This window comes from Gavia stellata, chromosome 6 (assembly GCF_030936135.1).
Source record: "Gavia stellata isolate bGavSte3 chromosome 6, bGavSte3.hap2, whole genome shotgun sequence".
NCBI lineage: Eukaryota > Metazoa > Chordata > Aves > Gaviiformes > Gaviidae > Gavia > Gavia stellata.
Window position 1 is genome coordinate 15,076,400 of NC_082599.1, and position 19,379 is coordinate 15,095,778.

At 40.5% G+C, this 19,379-nt stretch overlaps 1 protein-coding gene across 1 annotated transcript; it reads right to left on the reverse strand.

Moving 5' to 3' along the window:
* Positions 1-2,937: 2,937 nt before the first annotated feature.
* GJD4 (gap junction protein delta 4) lies at positions 2,938-7,375 on the reverse strand. The gene is made up of 2 exons (XM_009809180.2): positions 7,312-7,375; positions 2,938-4,124 (listed from the first exon to the last, which is right to left on the reverse strand). Exons 1-2 carry the CDS (start codon positions 7,373-7,375, stop codon positions 2,938-2,940), a joined length of 1,251 nt encoding a protein of 416 aa, XP_009807482.2.
* Positions 7,376-19,379: the final 12,004 nt, after the last annotated feature.

The following is a 19,379-nucleotide window of genomic DNA, read 5'->3' on the forward strand; positions in this document are numbered from 1 at the left end:
GGACTTACAAAACCAATTCACAAATTTAAAAGACTAAATCTTTGCTTAAACAGCAGAAAATCTTGTTGCTTCCTTGCTCCACATATATTCCTTCTTTTACTCACTCTTTCTGGGACATCTAGACACCTTCACAGCACTTCAACATTCAGTGATACTGAATATAAGGAGAAATTAGAGGTGATCCTCTCTGTTCTTTCAAACAGATCTTCTTTCCCGTTTCCTCCTCCCCATTGCGGATGCCCCTGCCAACAATCTCTTCTCGTTTGCTGGAGCAGTGGAAGCTCAGAATAGTTCAAATACATTTGCACATTTCCCTTGGTCTTCCCTTGCTGGTAGATCCATCCAGTTTGTAAAACCATGTCTTTGTAATTAATAAATGTGACTTGGAAATAGTTGTTAGAAGAGACTCTGAGACATTCCCTTAGGAGCAGGTTGTTGATGCCAGAAGCTTCTATTCACTCCCCAGCGAAAAGCCCATACAAATCCTGCTCTTTTAGTATGCAGTTTTTATAAACACATTAAGTGCTTATTACACCGACTCTGAATTATGAGTCAAAGGGTCCACAAGTCCTAAAAGCAGCCAAGTCTGCAGCTGAGTGACACAAACCAAAGGCCACAATTTCACAACAAGAAACCACAAACAGAATAAGGAAGAAGTTCACTAATTTCATTTTCCATTTCAGACACAAACAGGATCTTTCTGATTTGAAATGAGACTCCTAAGTCATTAAAAGATGTCTAGCTAGAGACACAAAAAAGCAAACTGTGTCCAGCCACAATGCATTTATTATTTATCCTACCCTATTTATATCTCACACTGAGGGATGTATGTGATAGACTGAATCCACATTTGTTCCTTGCATTCCTTCTCGCAGCTGAGAAGATGCAATGAATCATAAAAGGTTTCATTGTTGCAATGTTTTGTCATGGTATGTGTAATCAGCACAGACCCCGTTAAAGAGGCTTTGGAGGATGAGAAGTTTAAATATTTAATGTTTTTCTGCCTATGATAAGTTTAATTATTAATGTGCTCCTACCCTGGAAATGACAAATCATACAACAAGCACGCATGATAAAAGAAACAAACACAGCTAATAGAGAGGAAAACTTTACTTAGAAGGTAGTAATTAAAAACCTCTGTAGCATACCTCAGGATCCCGAAGTACTTCACAGGCAGAAGTAAATTCTGCCTCCCAACCCAAAGAGCAGTTCTGTCCAATCTATTAAGCTACCTAATTTTTGAGGGGATGCAGAAGATGAGGGATAATTAAGTGCTTGTCTTTACCTTGCACATGTGAGAAACGATACACAGACATTATGAGCCAAACTGTCTTAAAGAATTCTGCACCCACAGGAGAGAAAAAGAACAACGTGAAAGCTGTTGTCCCTTGATGTTCTGCACAGAGCAGCCAGCCATTAAGTCATTGCAGAAACTTGTTACATAGCAGAATAAGAGCAAGACTGGATCTGTGCCTGTTTCTGCCTTTGCATGGGTCCAAACAGAGAAGGAGCTACTCCAGCTCCAAGCAGCATCTACAAATACCAGCTCTTGCTACCCTCTGAATAATCTGTTTTGTAAGACACTACCACCAGTACATTTCTCTGAGTACGTGCTCCTCCACATCCACTCCCACTGATGATCTGTAGGTATATGCAACCTTCAGCCCCCACTGACTTGCAGCTAAAAGAAAATTCAGCTCATGCACTGCTGTGCTTCAGTGCTGGACCACGCTTAGGTAACTGCAACAGAATGAACACTGAAGGAAAGCACAAAGTATGACAGTAATAAAATCTTCTGCGATTCACTCAATTTGGACACATTTTCAAATGATTAGCATTAGAAGTCTGTCAGACAAAGAGGGTGAGCACTTTGATATAGACATTGCCACTATATCCTTCTCTCAGGGTAGAAACTGTTTTCCCTAAACCCAGGTCTGAGATAATCACATTGTGGGAGAAATAGGTATATCTAGAAAGTGACTCATCTTACCTTCAGAGATGCCTAAAACAGGTCAGGTGACTCATTCCCCCTACTGAAATCAAGACTCTAGTGTGACTATTTCAGACTGAGACATGTAACACCTTGTAGACACGTCAGTAGTATATCTGCACTAGTGCACAGTCGAGTAGTGCCAGAGCATGGGCCCTGGAGCTCAGTCCCCTGCACTGTCAAGCTGCTGGAGCACTCCCTGACACACTTCTGACCCACACCTTCTAGTCATCTCCTGAGCAATTCTCGAGCACAGAACCATTCCCGACAGTTAATCTGTATGCAGCCACCCTGTTTTGGAGGCTAATGGAGTTGAATAACTCAGACATGGTCAGACTGTGCCAGTTGACCTCAGGGTCAGAGAAAGGTACTGCCATGGCGTTGCTAACTAGGATAGGTGTAGCCTTCAATCAGTAAGATCCAAGGGGTTTTTTTACACATTAATACTTTGATATAAAACATGTATTTTTATTTTATTCACTGTCTACTCTTCTTGCTTGCATATCCTTTCTTAGAGCGGGCTTAGAGAATTTAGTATGAGGAGATAAATTAACCTTATAACAGTAGACAGTATACAACTGTGTTTAAAAGTCACGTCTTTCCTAAGCTCAATCTTTTGCAATAAAAGTAGGTTAGGGCAAACAAGTGTTCACACGTACTCCTGGAAAACCAGGTCAGTCACATCAGCAACACTCCACAGCTTTTTAAAGTCACTCACACTGAGAAAAACATAAAAATGTTACATTTTCCAAAGAACAATTTTCTTAATGTAATATCCTTAAAACACTTATCCGAGGTTTTTGCTTCCTTTTCAATGGAGAAACACAGCATAGTAGTTTCTATGCAGCATAATCTCAGCCAAGGGATCCAGCTGAACTAACTGAAACCTCCTCAGTGATGCAATGATGTGTCCTGCCAGCATCACAGGGTAGTGTTCACTCAGGGCTCTATACCCATTCTGACTTTTTTGACCTCAAGCAACTAGTACTGCTATAATTTGATTGTGCATCAGGGTTTTTTAGCTCAGCTGAAGGGTAATATCCTAAAAGCTTGCTCTGAACTACAGAGGAAGAAACTCCAAGGTGAGACTTGATCTGAGGTCTCAAAGTCAGGGCAGTATCTTTAATGAAGTCTTGCTGAAGCCTGGGTCTCACTTGCCTGCATGTAGTTCCTTGGTGGTCACCAGCACACAAGGGTTCTTCAGTGCTATCTTGCTTAACAGCAAGATCTCCTGATATACATGGCTTATTGCTGTTGCTGTTAAGGTTAGTGCTGGCAGTTTGCTGAGAGACCACTTCAGGATGAAGAACAGCCTCCACTTCCTCTTCAGAGAGAAGTGAGCAGGAGCCATCACTGGTCTGGCTGTTACTTGATACTGGACAGTCTTGATTTTGAGGTGAAGAAGAGCTACCGTGCTGTACTGGGGGAAGATTTAAAATGCCCTCATTCTCTACGTGGAGGTTGGCCAGCAGCTTGTTCTTTTGGTTTCTTGCTGTCATTCTCCGGAGAGCACAGACAAGATCAGCAAGGCTAAGCAGAAAGGATAGACTGCTGACCCCCCAGATGAAAATCATCATGATGGATTTCTCAGTGGGCCGGGAGATATAACAGTCAACTGTGCTTGTGCAAGGTGAATGGTAGCAGGAAAAGCGCTCAGGAACAAAAAATCCAAAAAGAAAATATTGCACAGCTGCAAAGGCAGCCTCCAGTAGTGTCCTAAAAAAAAGATGAACAGTATATGCCCCAGAAAAATTAAGGACACTTAGGTTGTCTGCACCACAGTCTAATCTATTGACAACAGCACTTCTACAGAGCTCCTTCAGATCTTTGGGGCTTGATAAACCCTTATTCCCTTTGCATCCATGCACCAAACAGTGCATTCTTACAATGTACATAGCTACCTTGTGCAAAACATAAATGCTGAATGCAGCATAAGGTAGAAGGATAGACACAGTCTGAATGAGCCAGAATCTAAAGTGAGATACAGGAGAGAACAAGTCATAGCAAACATTGGAGCATCCTGGTTGCAGGGTGTTGCAGACAAAGCGCTCTTGCTCGTCTTGGTAGAGTGGATAGCCTGCTAACACTACCACTGCCATTCGCAGCAAAATTATTAACATTAGCCAGATCTTTCCTAGAAGAGAAGAAAAGGTAAGAAAAACAGTCAGAGCACTGAAAGGAAAGGAAGGCAGGTAATGTAGTGATGCTTTTTATACACAAGACATTTGAAGAAATAGCCACTGTATAATCAGTCTCCCCTCTTAAAAGCTCCTCCTTGGCTTTGTTTTGATTGGGACTGAAACTCATGTGAAAATGTGTTAGCTGGCACATTCCATAACCTTCATCTAGACTCAACAGTGTAGGAGTTTGATGTACAATAAGCCATGGCAACTGAAACCTCAGCCTAACAAAACCACTCTGAATGTGTCCAAATCTGATAAAAAGAGTTCACAATTGAGTTAATAATCCCATTTCACAGTTATTCCTTGCTGTTGGGTTCATACCTCTGCACCTGAATTTTGTCCTATTTTAATAACATAGATCCACTGACACAGTATGAAACTTCCAGATACAAAAGATTGTTCAATGACATAGTATTTGCTCTTGAACTTTGCCATGAAATTGTATGTAAAGTTTACTATAGCCAACAAAATCTCTCTGATGTGTCTGCACTGGTATTTACTAGTGAGCTAGTTAATAGGTAGCATTAGCAAACTTATGCAAAATGTTCTACAAATGGACATTAGTGTGTTCACATGTGTACGCTGGTCATTTCTCTCTGCCACTTCTTTGGTTGCCCCATTTTGGTCATGTCTTCCAACCTTCATTCACCTTGGTGCACAGCTTCTCTCTCCATTCAGACCAAAACTCCCTTCTGTCTTGATACCAACACCAAGCGAACCCTTACAAGTTTGGCATTTTCATCCATTGCTTACTTCATCTTTCCCTGAATTCTTTCATATGATTGCTTTAGGTAGGGCTTGGTCTCATCCACTTTGGTTGGAAAGGTTAGGCCTTATCCTTATTCCATTACACCAATAGCAGTAAAAGATCAGGCATTGGTACCCTACATATCACATCTTTCGAATGAGACTGTATTGTTCATGATTGATAGTTTCTTGGAGGAGTTTTGGATGGGGTAGGTTTTTATTAAAAGTTTTTTTGTGAAGTTACACACACAGCTGTATTACTGACAAAGTTATTTATCAAAAAAAAAAAAAAAGAAAGAAAAAAGAAAAAAAAAGAAATCCTTTTCCTGGGCAGGATAGGAAGGCCTAAATATATACTGTTATATTGTCAAAAATTAAAAATATATTCTGTACAAACACATGGAAAAATTCGACATCTGAAGTTAAGTTGGACACTTAAATTTCTCAAGTTTCCTTTTGAGTCCTGTCACTTGTTCCCTATATGGTTTTGAAAAAGTAATTTAGTTTAATAATCCCCTGCTTTAATTTCACATATTTTTAAAACAGGCCAAGAAAAGAGGAAAAAACCCACTTAGGAACAAAAAGCACAAAAACAAAACAGAAAAGACTGATAAGATTAATTCTGTGCTTTAAGGAATGGTTAAGAAATCAGTTTTAACCACAGAGAAACAGCAAGACTGGGTGAATAAAGATAAGCATGTTATATGGAGTTAATGGTTGAGAAATGCACTGAAAACCTCAAGTCATTAATAGTGATTGCACACCTCACATGCACACAAGGTTTTAAAGGCAGTCTGTGAAATAGCACCAGCAGACATTCTAAAGGTTTTTTAAAAATCCAGATCCCAAAGCATTTCTTCTATAAAATATACTATTATTTACAGGTATTGTCTTGAACAACATTCTTTTCTATTTCCCATAAAGCTATTTCCCTGTAGTTGGTGTGAATTTTAAATATTCAAATATTTCCTGCAACATCGTATGATACCTATTATTGTACTGAACATGCAGTTTGAATGCCCCATGTAAACCATTTGTGGGTAGTAGACTGATCAGGGGCTAGAACAGTAAAACTCTACTCTGAAGTGGAAAAACTTCAGCTGGAAAAAGGTTAAAGATACATAAGCTATGTAAGAGGTCATCAGAGAAACCCACTACTCCTGGCAAAATAATATATTATCTAATCATAAATAAATTGAGGTCTTTCCATTTTATCTTTAATCATCTAAACTTTAGTGGTGGTTTTGCTGTGTTTTCAGCTTCCTGCATTTTGATGACAGGCTGTACTGTTACTCACTTCGACATAGTGTGGGTCAATAGAAAACACCAGCCATACAGAATCAGTCGTCTTTAGCTAGCGATGTTTCATCTTTAGGTAGCATTTTTTCCCCGTGAGGACCTCAAAGTGTTTGAAGCACATTAGTTAATTAAGCTCAAAATGCTACATGCTATTTCACTATCAATTTTTAATTAGAACACGTACAATAGGGAGTGCTGCTTAAGAAAAATCAATGGCTCCTTAGGAAGTAGTTTAGTATGACATACATTTGAGAGATAACCCCTCTGCGCATCACCTTCCCTAATGACTCAATCTTGATCAAACATACTAGAAAAAGCCCCTTCACCGACCCCCCTGCAGCTTAGTTGGATACTCCCGTCAATGCACAGCACGAACTACAGCAACTGTCCACGGCTGGAGGCCAAAGGTCTTTGAAAGGGCCTTGAACATTTTTATCTGGCTGACACTGTGCTCAAAGTAGCCCATGAAAAAGAAACAGTGTCTTATTTAAATAAGAAGGAAAAAAAAAAGAAGCACTCAGGTGACCGTTAGCTGAGGAAAAACTAACTGTATTTTGTTTTGGTTTGGTTTTTTTAAATGCATGTCAACTTTGTTCGTTTATAAAAGTAAAGAATGAAAAGCACTAATAATTAACCACAACGGTAAGAAACCACTAACTTCTTCCAGTAAAAGAGAGGGGTTTTTTCCCTTCTTTAAACTTCTGAATTCATCACTAAAGCTATTGCATACATTCTACCGTTCACTTTATGTGGTATAAATAAAGCATTACTTCTGTGTGTTTTCACCATGATGCCTAGAACAGCCATTAGAACTGACTGGAAGCTCAGGCACCAAGAAGAGCCGAATTTGAAAACCTTGCCAGAATATTTTACATAAAGTTCAGAAAGCATCTATCAGAGAGGGAGTAGGAATCTGCTTAACAAGAAAAGAAATACATTAACCGCTCATATCACGGATCTAAATAGCAACTATTTATTGTAAAGATCACAGAAACATAGCTAGAAATTACAGTTGATTATCAGTAGGACACTTGGGTGGCTTCAGGATATGGAGCAGCAAAAGAAAGAAGAGAGCTCTTTTAAAGTACTTACCTACCAGAGTCACATTGTAGTTGAATGTGACAATCAGAAATCCCAGTGAGTCCCAGCGTTCCATGTTTGAACAGGCTCACAACACTTCCAGCTCCTGATGTCCTAACAATTTTGGCATTTCCAAAGGAGATTAGACCTAGACAGGGAAGAAAAGAAAAGAAAAGAAAAGAAAAAAAAAAAAAAGGAATGGAATTTTTTGTAGGGGTCAAGGATGGAAATGAGAAACCCGGTCACAACAATGTATTGATGAAGGATTATTCTGATGATTTGAACAGGACTGTTAGTTTTGGATGATGGAACAAATCTTCTTGAGGCTTTAACAGTTTGTCTTGCAAAAGCTCTAGCTTCTCAGATCCAATTGCTCCTACCTCTTGTGTGGATCCTCTGTCCAGACAACTGCAAGTAGACAAACAACAACAGGAGTGATCTCTGCCATTGTAGACTATTCTTACCCTCCTGGGGCATACCAGCCTCCTGGCATTGCTGAGATATTTCAGTGGTGAAAGACAGGGAGAAGGGGGAGAGGGAAGAAAAGCATAGACCGGGAAATAACAGAGACCTTTCTCTCTCCCCATGAGAATTGCAGATGGATAATAGAAGGAAAGGGGATAGAAAAGGATGAGCATCCCTATGTTTGAAAGGCACTTTCAGTTTAGCTCACTGGAAGATATCCCACTGCAATTTCCCAAAGCAATTTTATTTCTAAAACACAGTCTCCCTGACAGGACATCATGGCCTTGTCAATCACAGCCTCACCAAATTTTGTCCTGTGTGCTGAGCCAGGCAGGCTGAGCCTCCCTGCAGGCATGATGAAAAACAGGGGAAGCATTTAAAAAAATAAAATAAAAATAAAATAAAAATAAAATAAAAATAAAATAAAAATAAAATAATGGAGGCTGGTTTTCAAGATGCCACAAGTCACTTACTTTTAATTTATATCAGTTCTTTCTGCCTAAACTGCTTGGTACTCTGAACATCACTTGGAAGATCCTAGGGCTGATTGCCCAGCAACCTGAAAGCCCAGCAAGCCTCTGCAGCAAAGATGAGGCAAGCTGTCTCCTCGGAGCAGGACGCCCCGCGGGGTGCACGCTCCTTGACTGCTAGGTGCAAATGCACAGCATGCCTATGACACTGTGTGGCTGTGCTGTGTCCCAGGAAAAAAGCATGGATGGAAATAAGACTCGGTTTGTCTTTCCTCACCCCCACTGTAACCAATTCTCTTTGGGAAAATAGTCTACTACCATTTTCCACCCACTGTTCAACTACTTATGGGATGTTACTCTGTTCTTTTTAGTCTGTGCTGTAATAGGGATAAACATAATATGGACACTTACTGTCAGGAAATCTTATCAGTAACTAGAAAAACAGCAGAAAAAGGAGTCTGCGTGTGATATAGCAAGGGAGAAAAGTGATGTCGTGACAACCTGACACCTGAGGGCTGCCGGCAGCCCGGGCACGGGCTTGTCACTGCAACCTTGCTCACGTGCTTCAACCCAGGACTCTGCTCCTGGGGGAGCAAGGTGAGTGGGCTCAGACAGGGAGCTGTGTGCTGATACTGCATGAGTTACTTACGGTCAGTGTGAGTAGGCTAAGCTTTATGACTGAACATGACTTACCTGGAAAAAAGGTAAAACTAATCATTTAATAAAGTAAAATGTAACTGCACAAAGACCATTTCTGCCCAGCTTTCTGCTCACAGGGTGTGCAGAACACACTGAGCATCCTTTCTGTAGTGAGCCCCATCCTAAGGAAACCCCAAAAGTGGAGTTTGAAAGGATGGCACTTAAAAACACGGCAGATCTCTATGTGCGTTAACTGTGTAAAAAGATTTTTAACTGCAGTAGTAAATACAGGAGTTTTCCTCGTTTCAGAATTGGTTTATGTAAAATATTTTCCAAACAACTATTCCTTCTGTTACGGAATTGTATCTATGGAGTGTGATAATGGTTTTAGCTTCATTGCCCCCCCAAACACCTTTTTTTCCCCCAGAGATGTGTGTGTGAGAAGTATGGGAAGGAAGGAAAGCTGTAGGAAGGGAACAGAGAAAAGATGCAAATGGCCAAGATATAAATTATGCAGAGATATGAAGGTATTCATGGTTAAACATCCTTTGTCAAAAATAGAGTCAGGAATGCCAAGATGGTGGCAGGGTATGAATGCTCAGCAGCTGCAACCACACAATAGGCTATAAATTGTCTCTGTCAGTATTGCCAGTTGAAATATCCTTGCTCGTCGTTACTGTGAGAGACCCCTACCATTTGTGAAATAAGGATAACAGCTAGGGATTTAAGACCCAGACTGTTGCCTGCAGGACTATGCCAGGCAACAACATCTGATCCCCCAGCACAGATGTGCTGAGGTAGGATGGCCCATCTTCTTCAAAAAGAGAGCAAGCAACATTACCCTGCAGACACACCTTAGCCTAACTCATCAGCCTAACTTAGGGCTGGATTTATGTCAGGAAGTCTAAATTCTATTTTAGCTTTTCCAGACAGCTCGTATCTTTCTTCAGTCCAACACCTTTTTTCTGGTGTGTCCTCTTTCCAAGTTCAGATTGGGAAAAGACCCAGTATGTCTAGTGATATAGGACACCTCAGAGCCAACTTTGATTTATTGCACCCAGAGGCCTCCTTTGGCTGCGATCTGGAGCAGTTTGGTCAAAGAAAGGCAGGGAATATAAACATAGCCAATATCAGGGCATAGCCCTCAGGGGCACCACACTGACAAAAGCTGCCTTTGAAGCACCAACAGGTCTGTAGAAGGACAAAAACACAGGCCGTGGGCCTGCTCTGCTTTACCAGTCCCTCTCATCAGTCCAGCTTCAGGCTACGGGCTGAGGTGGTTGTTATATAGCGTTTGGTCTGTGCAAAAATGGAGACTGTAGTTTCTTCATCACTTGACTCAGCACCGTCTCTCAGGCCTGGGTTACCACCTGAAGACAGTATTGTATCCGAAGATATTCAGCATACAATTCCCCTCATTAATTATTTATCTTTAGCTGTCCCCTGTATTCCCTGTTTGTCTGTAAAGACTGTAAGTAAATAGTGAGAGCAATACTACAGATATAGATATAGTAGCAGAGGGACTCCAGTTCCACAGTGCCACCATTTGTCATGGCACTATCTTCACATCAGAAGACGGGCATGTGGTGCACAGCCCCATCCCTCCATACATGCTCCAGTACTAGAATCTCACAGAAGACCATTCCTAGGCTGTAATAAAGTTCAGTTGTCGAATCTGTGAATGTGCACCAAATTCTATTTAAATAAGAGTGACAGGTAGAAAGCACTGGCATGGTTTTGGGTAAAGCTAAACTTCGAAATCTTGTGAAATTTCATCACGTCTGATTTTAGAAGGGGTCCTAAAAGCCACTGGAAAACTTTCAGAGACCAACAATGAAACGTAAGAAGATGCAATTAAATCTATTTTAAAATCCACAACTGCTGTCCACATTTCTAACCACTTACAACAGATCCAGGGCTTGATCCTGCAAAAATTCACAGATGTGACTCCGTCACTGCAAGTGGCCCACCGAAACTTTCTGAACTACTGGAACTGCATTTCACTGTGGACCTATGTCACATCCCTAGACTAAGACCTAGGTTACTTGGCACAAAGCCCATCAAAGACACTTCACCCAGACCTAGGCTCCGAATGAGATTCAGAGGTAATGTACAGTTAGCTTCAAGCCACTTCAGAGCTTCCCAATCCAGGAGCAAGTCAGAATCACCTGAAGGGTGCCACAGTCTACATCACACGCCAAAAAAACCCAGAAACTAGAGGCATTCCTATGGGATAGCAAATCCCAACCACATCTGGCTTACCCAGTCAACACCTACATTAAGGACATGGAAGTGCAGTGAAGTAGGAGTTACTGCAGGAGATTGCACCCTACACAGCACCTGACAATAAAGCAACCTCCCGGTACCAATTCAATCAATGTTAAGGCAAAACGGGTCAGCATAGCAGCTGCCCTAATACAGAAGGGCATCTGGTATTTCAGTCCAGGTTCTTTGGCAGATTATTATTTAAGAAAGAAAAAACATAGATGCATATCTAATATTTTAAACTCTACATTTAAAATCGGTTTAGAATTTTTTTAGTTAGCAAAACCGATGTATTAGTGACCAATCTTGCAGTAAATTTAGCTCTTCAGAGGTGATCTGTAAATTCAGGAAAAAAATAATCTATTCAGAAAGGACAGTAAACATTAAAATTAAAGCAATTAATCTTGATGGCCTTATTTTTAAAATCGGTAAAATACCGAAGGGTGAGGAGAGGAAAACAAGCTAGCCATGAAGGACAATAGCAAACAAGTAGCAGGAAAAGCTGCCCAGAACAAACGCTTTTCTAAAGACATACATAGTGCATATACATGAACATAAACACGTCAGGCAATCTTCAAGGTAATCCCACAATGTGTGTAAAAGCCTACTACAGCACACACATAGCGAAGGAGCCAGCATAGCATGGAAAGCCCTTGCTTTACGCAGGCACACGCAGTGCTGCATACTTTGCATTCCCTGGGACTTCTGTCTGTCTGCCAGTGGGATAATCACTGCAGATGGAGCACACTCAAAAGTAGCCTCTCCCCAAAGCAGCTATCATAGCTATACAAACATGGAGAAAGCAAGAAAACTGTAACTCCAGAATTAGGGCTATGGAGCCTACACACACTGAGGCAGGGGAGTGGTGAATGTTTTCCATCATGAATGATTCAATGGGAAGCTTAAACAACGTGCTCCTATTCCCCACGGCTCAGCCTCAAACTCATTGGTCCCCAGAAGTGGCATAGTTCGGAAGATCTTTTAAGAAACTTTCAAAGAACATGTCTCTCTTCCCCTTCCCTTTCTGTCTACTCCTAGGAAGGAGATACATACACATATGCTCAAATATATAGAAAAGCATATGCATGTATGTGTGAGACAGTCCAGAAGGACACCCAGAACAGTGGAGTTCAGCTCATTTTTAATTGCTCCTACAGATTGGACTTGAACTTGGTAACTTGCACAGTAGCTCGGTCATCTCAGATACTTAAGGCTGGTGCCTATAGTGTCTCGCATATGTCTTGTTATCTCCCTCTTCCTCTGCTAATTTAGTAAATCTAAAAAAAGACCGTGTTTTGCTGTGTGATTTCAAGGATTTAGATTATTCTCTTACTTTGCCTCAGACAGATCTCCTTACTATAAATATTCTAAGGTTCAGAAAGGTCATCTTTCTAAAGGGAACCTGCTTCTAAGAGGACAACAAATGGAAAAAGCAGCTCTCCTTCAGAATTTGGTTCAGCAACCTCAAAGCTATTCAACCAAGAACTTTAAACATTTCAAGACTGATCTGAAGGGAAATTAAGTAATGGGAAGTACATTCTCATTCAGGAGCTCAGGGCCAATTTCTTCAAAAGTATTTAATTTTACTAAGTAGTAAAAGTACAAAGTGAGTCCATGGGATTTTCAAAAGTACCTTATTAATATCTGCTTAACTCCCACTGAAATAAGTAGCTACACCAGCACATGACATTATTACTGAAATATGCTCTGCTGTAAAAAATGTAAAAATAAAAATCTACTATAAGAGAGGTTCCAGCTATTTTTTTTTTTTTTTTTAAAATTTTGCACTTAACATTTGACACCAAGTTTTACACTTACATTTTTGCACAGTGCAAATGCAAATCTGAAGGTTTGGAAAGTTTTGGAATCCTGTATTTTATGATGAAGCTGGTGAACACATGTTTCATTAGTGCCCAACACCTGACATTAATGAGAAGCTGAGTTCTTCGCTCAAGTGGGTCCAAACCTAGCAATGGTCAGGCAGGCAAAAAGCATGGTGCACTGATATTGTGGAAATTGTTTAAAGAAGAAAAATGCCTTAAGTAATTGGGAAATAGATTTCACAATAAACAGAGAATAGCAATAATATCTTTGACTGACTACACTTTAAGTCTAGTACTTATATGCTATTGCTTCTCAGTATGAACATTGCTAGGTTTGTGGAGAGCAAATAGATCCCTGTTTTCAACATGGACAACAAAAGGGGTTATTGTGTCGGTTCTGGGTATCAGTAAATAAATCTGCCATCTCAGATTTAACATACAGGCAGACGCTGTGGAATTAAAATAAGCGTTCTTTACACCTTCTTGTATTTCATGGCTGATCATTTTAAGAAACAAAACCTATACTGTTGTCTCTGTTATTGAACACTGACACTGCTTTTTCTGTCACCATGGACAGAAGAATTGTAACTACATGGTCATTCAAACCAAGCACTGGGCACCATTGGGAAAAGGCTAAACACACACAGAAGTGAAAGAGGGGAGCTGAAAAGAGAAATGTGATTTCCCCCCCCTCCTCTATTTCACATACAGTTTAAACCTCAGGAATCACTGCAGGCAGTACAGACTGTGTTTTCTTCTTGCATGTGAAGAAATGTTTCCAAGTTAAATTCATTCCTATGCAGCAGTCAAAAGGTACATGCTTTTAAATCTCATCTACATCTTGAAAATATGACTTTAAATTCCCCAAAAAGCTGTATCCTGTACATAATAAAATCCTTATCCAGAAAAGTGTTTGTCTAAAAGGAATGTGTACTTTTATCATACTGTTTCACAACAAAAGATGGATCTCCAGCTGTGTTTAAAGAACAATGAAGGCAAAATCTAATATTCCTCATAGTTGCTACTCACAACTTACTAGGTAAAAAAATTAGTAGATTTCTTGCACCAATATCAGGATATACAAGTTAATGTGTGTACATCTAGCCATAGGATATAATTTATAGGACAATACATAAATGAGTTTTTTGAACCTCACCTTGATTTTACGAGATTTGTTTTGACCTTAATCTGTGACCTGCTAATAGTCCGTTTATTAAATTGTAAAGTGGCCTTGGAAAAAAGTACTTTAAACAAACTGTAGCTAGGCAAATCTCCACAACATTGGGAAAAAAACCCCAAATTACAATTTCAGGATTTCAATTCTGTGCGCCCCCCGCCAACCCTTTGCTTTACAATACAGATCTACCTTGCTAGTTGCCTACAGTTTCCATGGTTTCTGTTTTGTTTTCTTCCAAAGAGCATTTTTAATAATCATCATTAATGAACTCAGAACACACTGGGCAGGACACAAGGAATTCCCCTGTTAAACTGCAATAGTATTCATACTTAACGTATTGTATCAACCAGGATTTTTTGTTTTAAAGAGATTTAAAGAGAAAAGCATCATAAACTTCAGCTTGATGGCTCAGTCCTTAACAAAATGAATAGGAGTTCAATAGCCGACTCTCATTTATGCCGTTGAAAATGTTTACTATAACCCCAAAAGAGTAATGTGGATCCTGAAGGATTTATTCTGATGTTTTAGAGAGCAAAAGAAAACAGATGAGAATCAGCAGGAATGATTCTCCCCAGGACCCCATCCCCAAGGCAGGCTGCAGCTGGGAGCCCTCCGGCACCACTCGCCTCCCCAGGGCCAGCTCCCGGCGTGGGCCAGGGGCAAGGAAATCTCACACAGTAGGTACCTTGTCGAATGTCGTATTTGGGCCAAAACAGAGAGCAATAAGGAGATTTTGCCAGGAAGGTAAACCACAGCATAAATGGATAAGGAGGCCAATTTAGGTCCTGCTTCAGGTCCTGTTTAAGCAGGGGGAAATGAAATGCAGCCTGTCCCGTTCTTGTGTTCAGCCTGCCACGGAGCTGCTGACCGATACTACGGCAAGGCAAGAACACAGCATGCAAAGACAAAACAGGGCTATTAGCTCAATCTTTCTGCCTCTTCTGCATTATGGCAGATACTTTGCCGTTTCAATCTAAGCTACAGAATTGCTACTGACTACCGTGTTCCTGACACATTTAAAAATTGTACTAGTTATTTTAACTGGCCACAGATATTTATGGGTATATTCCCTTGTGCCTCCTAACTGCTGGTACTATTTCAGTTTCTTTTTGAAAAAAAAAAATTATTATTTTTTTACTGTTTTCTCTTTTGCTACCTTTATTTCCCTTCACAGGAAAAAATATTTAGGGCATCCAAAAAGTCTTATGAAACATCTCAAAGAACAGTTAAGTACTTTCACCCACTCAATTTGTCCATGATGTTTTCATTTCTGGGAAACCAATCTTACAAATGACCAAATACCTGCATTCCTGAAAATAACTGTATTCCCTGATGTACATGACAAGTGAAGTTATGTCATGTTTATGTATATCTAGACAATTGATCTTTCCTTCAATGATCAGATTAATTTATCTGCAAAAATATACAACTTTGGAAAGTTATAACGTGCTTATATTTGAAAATCAGCACGAGTCCTTCAGGACGTGTTTAAACTGCATTCTCCCACAGCAAATAGTGTTTCTCCACACTGAAGACTGTCAGGAGGGCTTGAATTTTTTCATTTACTGTTTAATGTTATGGTTACTTACATATTGACTAATGCTCCATTTAGAGGTTTGTGGCAGAATCCCCTAGACACCTATTTCTGATCTGCAGGGATTCCTGTCCCAGATTGCGATGCTCAGAAGTCAGCAATGGTAATTTTCACTTCAAGTAATGTGCCCGTCTTACTCTTCCTACCTTCAGCAATTATTTAATTCATCCCACAGGTTTAGAGGCTTCAACTCCTCTAACACTGATAAAGTAACCATAAGTACCTAACAGTGCCTGACGTGAGCTCGGTGTGTCGGCTCAGCTTTCCCTTTGCTCTTGGAGCAGGTGGTTGTTACACAACATTCATTGATCTAATGCACAAAGCCCGCTGTATGCACTGTTGAAGTACGCGCAGATGGATATGCCAAAGAAAACCCACTGGCTAACAATCCTGCTGTGAAATGCAAAAGAAAGATTTCATAATTCCTGATGTAACCCCCAAATTCAGTGTTACCAATGATCTATGTAATCTAACACTAAGAGCAGCATTGCTGCTCATGCGAGTATCAGCTCCCGGAGCAGGGAGGAGACCAGATCAGGTCTGCTTAAAAGTGCCAGGAGCTCTGGCCAGCGCGGGGGCTCCGGAGAGCCCAGCACACCCTGCGGCCAGAGGCAGGGCACAGGAGGAGGCCAGGCGCGCGCAAGAGGATCTCTGCAGATCGACACAGAGGGAAAGAGCTGCAAATATGCATTACATTAGAGATGCACTGGGGCTGCCTAATTATACAGACCCAATTTCACTTAAACGCACCCTGTACATAAGCTGACAACACAGAACAGCGCAGACCTGCGGAATTAGATGTTTTCAGTGCCCGGGAGAGGGAGCTCAGGATTTCAGCTGCAAGGACGAGGGCGAGGAATTTGTGGCAGGCCACCATGGAAAGCTCGACCTCCTCACCTGCTTCCTCGGCCTGGGTGCTGGAGCTCAGCCTGCGGGCGCCTTCCTCTGCCCCAAGAGATCCTCTTCCCCTGCTTCCCTGTATTTCCATTTTATATTGCATTTCAGCCTGGCTTCCCTGGGAGCACACCTCAAGTCTTAAAAGGGATTGATGGGGTTGGTTTTGGTTTTTTTGTCGGATCCTAAGCAATTCCACATTCAGGAGGATACAGTACATTCAGCAGAAGCTGAAACTGTTTTTAAGGACACTTTATGAAGAAGAAAAGCTGAGGGAGATGGACAGACACTAAAATCCAGTTTTCTTCTCCTCCCCGTCCCCTCAAGCCTCTGAAGCTTTCAGTTTATACCGTAATTTGTAAGAAGTTCATTGTTCGTGTTACAATATGAAGGGGACAGTGCCAAAACCTGCAATCTCGTATCATTGGATTTACCTCTTCTTAGTAAGCTGAAGAATCCAGACAAATGCATTCCTCAGGGGGGCAAACAACAGGTTCAAATGACATTTAAAATAATTGCTTTTTCTATTAGCACTGCCATAGAAATTCCTTATCTAATGCAATTAATACTAAAAATAAATGCTTGCACGCACACTCACATACTGAAATTGTCAAGGAAAATTCAGTTCAAGTCTGAAATTATTAAAAAAAGATCTGAAATGGGAAAATTAGATGCTGGTTTGCAATCTATGTATTTCACAGAAAATTCGCAACTGATTTCTTGCCCTGGTTTCTTTTTCTGAAAGAAAATTCTTTTAGAAAAGTTAAAGGGAAAAGGTCGCAGCTGGGATCAGATATCTAAGCACACAGCTCTAGCTAATGCAAGGGTTAGCTCTCATGCATACAACGTTGTTCTGCCACATGCCAGCAAAATAGAGCAGAACAAAAAAAGCCTTTCTGATGTACCGTAATGACAGGCCACCACAGAAAAGCAATGATTTCATGGTCTAGATTTCTCACAGGTCAGAAACACTAAAGATGTTGGCACCGATTCAGAAGTAGATTCATTATTAAATGGGGAAGCAGAAGAATCAGGCCAGTCCTCTGTTCACTGAAGCTCGGTGTCAGGGTGACACGACCGTAATTTCTCTAGATGAAGTCAATACTGCCACTTCATACTTTGTAGTAGTTGTTTCTGTCCAGCAGAAGAAATCATTGATTCAAAGCATTAAATCCATGCAGATCTGGAAAATCCCTTTACCTGACAGTATTCAAAGATATTAAGGATATACCCAACTATTTTCCTAGGATATAAGAATCAGTCCTCTCGTTTCTTAGAGGACTCATTCCTATGATAAAATATAAGGTGCATACTTGCTGGCAGTAGTAAGTAAGTGTAAAATTTAACGTTACAAGTGCTGGTGGTGATTTAGAAATTTAAGCCATTTTCACTTTTGTGCAAAGTGACTACATAAAGAAGTTGGAACATCATTCCTCATCTCTGTTCACAACTCTGCTAGTGCTAATGCAGAATTACTGTAACTACAACAATGGACTTGTTTTGTTTTTTTTTTTTGGGGGGGGGGGTGTGTCTGCAATTCTTCTCACCCTCCCACCCTGTGACTTCAAAAGTGTCATTGACACATACTGGAAGGTGTCACAAGCAGAAGTCTCTCTTTACCCCTTTCTTTACACAACGTTCATACTGATGAAGCCACACAGCACTGCCAAATTAGCCCCAGCCACTTTTGTTCTTAACAGGAGCTCTGCTATATTTTTTTTCTTTTTTGGTAAAGTCTACATCCAAATATTATTGATTATATTCTAGTACTTGATAAAGTAAGCTAAGCTTTTGCATACAGAGGACAACCTTTTACTTTAAGGCCACAAAAGGACCAGGATGTAATTATACAAGTAAGGGGACCACCAATACTTCCCAAACACTGCTAGACTGTGTACCAACACCAAGATAGTCCTGCAATTCTAATGCATGACATTAAAGATTATTTGGTGTATGTGTTTTACGTGTTGCTTCTGTGTCATTTTGCTCAATATAACCTGATCCTCCTCCTCCTAGGATTTATGGCAATCCAATCTGCACATCTTATCCAGTTGTAGAGAGACAATTATCCTTCAAACTCCTTGCCTAACAAATTTAACACCACCATGCTACTTAAAGTGTCATTAATGCCTTTTGCTGTTGACACCATAGAAGATACAAATAAATTTGCCTGTCTTTATTTCCTGGTTTATTTTAAAACTATGCACACCTAATTCTGCCTCATAACCCCTTCTAGCACACCAATCCCCATCTTTTTGGCCTCTCCTTTTTCCACAGAAGAATACTTCAGTTTGCCTGAAATACATGAAAGAGAAGTGTGTAGTCACAGGATTATCTGTATTGCTTAAATGTAAGGCAGCAAGTGTATCACAGCTGCCAGTTCCCAAGATACTGTTTCCATGGAGAGTAATTTGTACTAATGTCTAAAATAAAGGGGAATGAAAACCCAGAGGCAGTGAAGCAAGAAAACATATAGATTGGAGAAGAATTAGCTCTAGACTGAAGTGCACTGCAGAAGCTCTTATGCGAAGGAGGTGTCTTACTCTAACGCCTGGTTTAGTAAAGCACTTGTCACATGAGTAAGTCTTCATCTGCCTTTTGAGTATCAGCTTCACTGCCAGTGAATTCAAAGGGGGCAGCAGCACTAGTTCCACAGATTTTCTAGCTTCAAAGGTTTACTGCATTAGTTACCACAGCACCCCAGCCAAAGTGTCAGAGATGCAAGAAAAAAAAAAGATCTAAAACTCAATTAT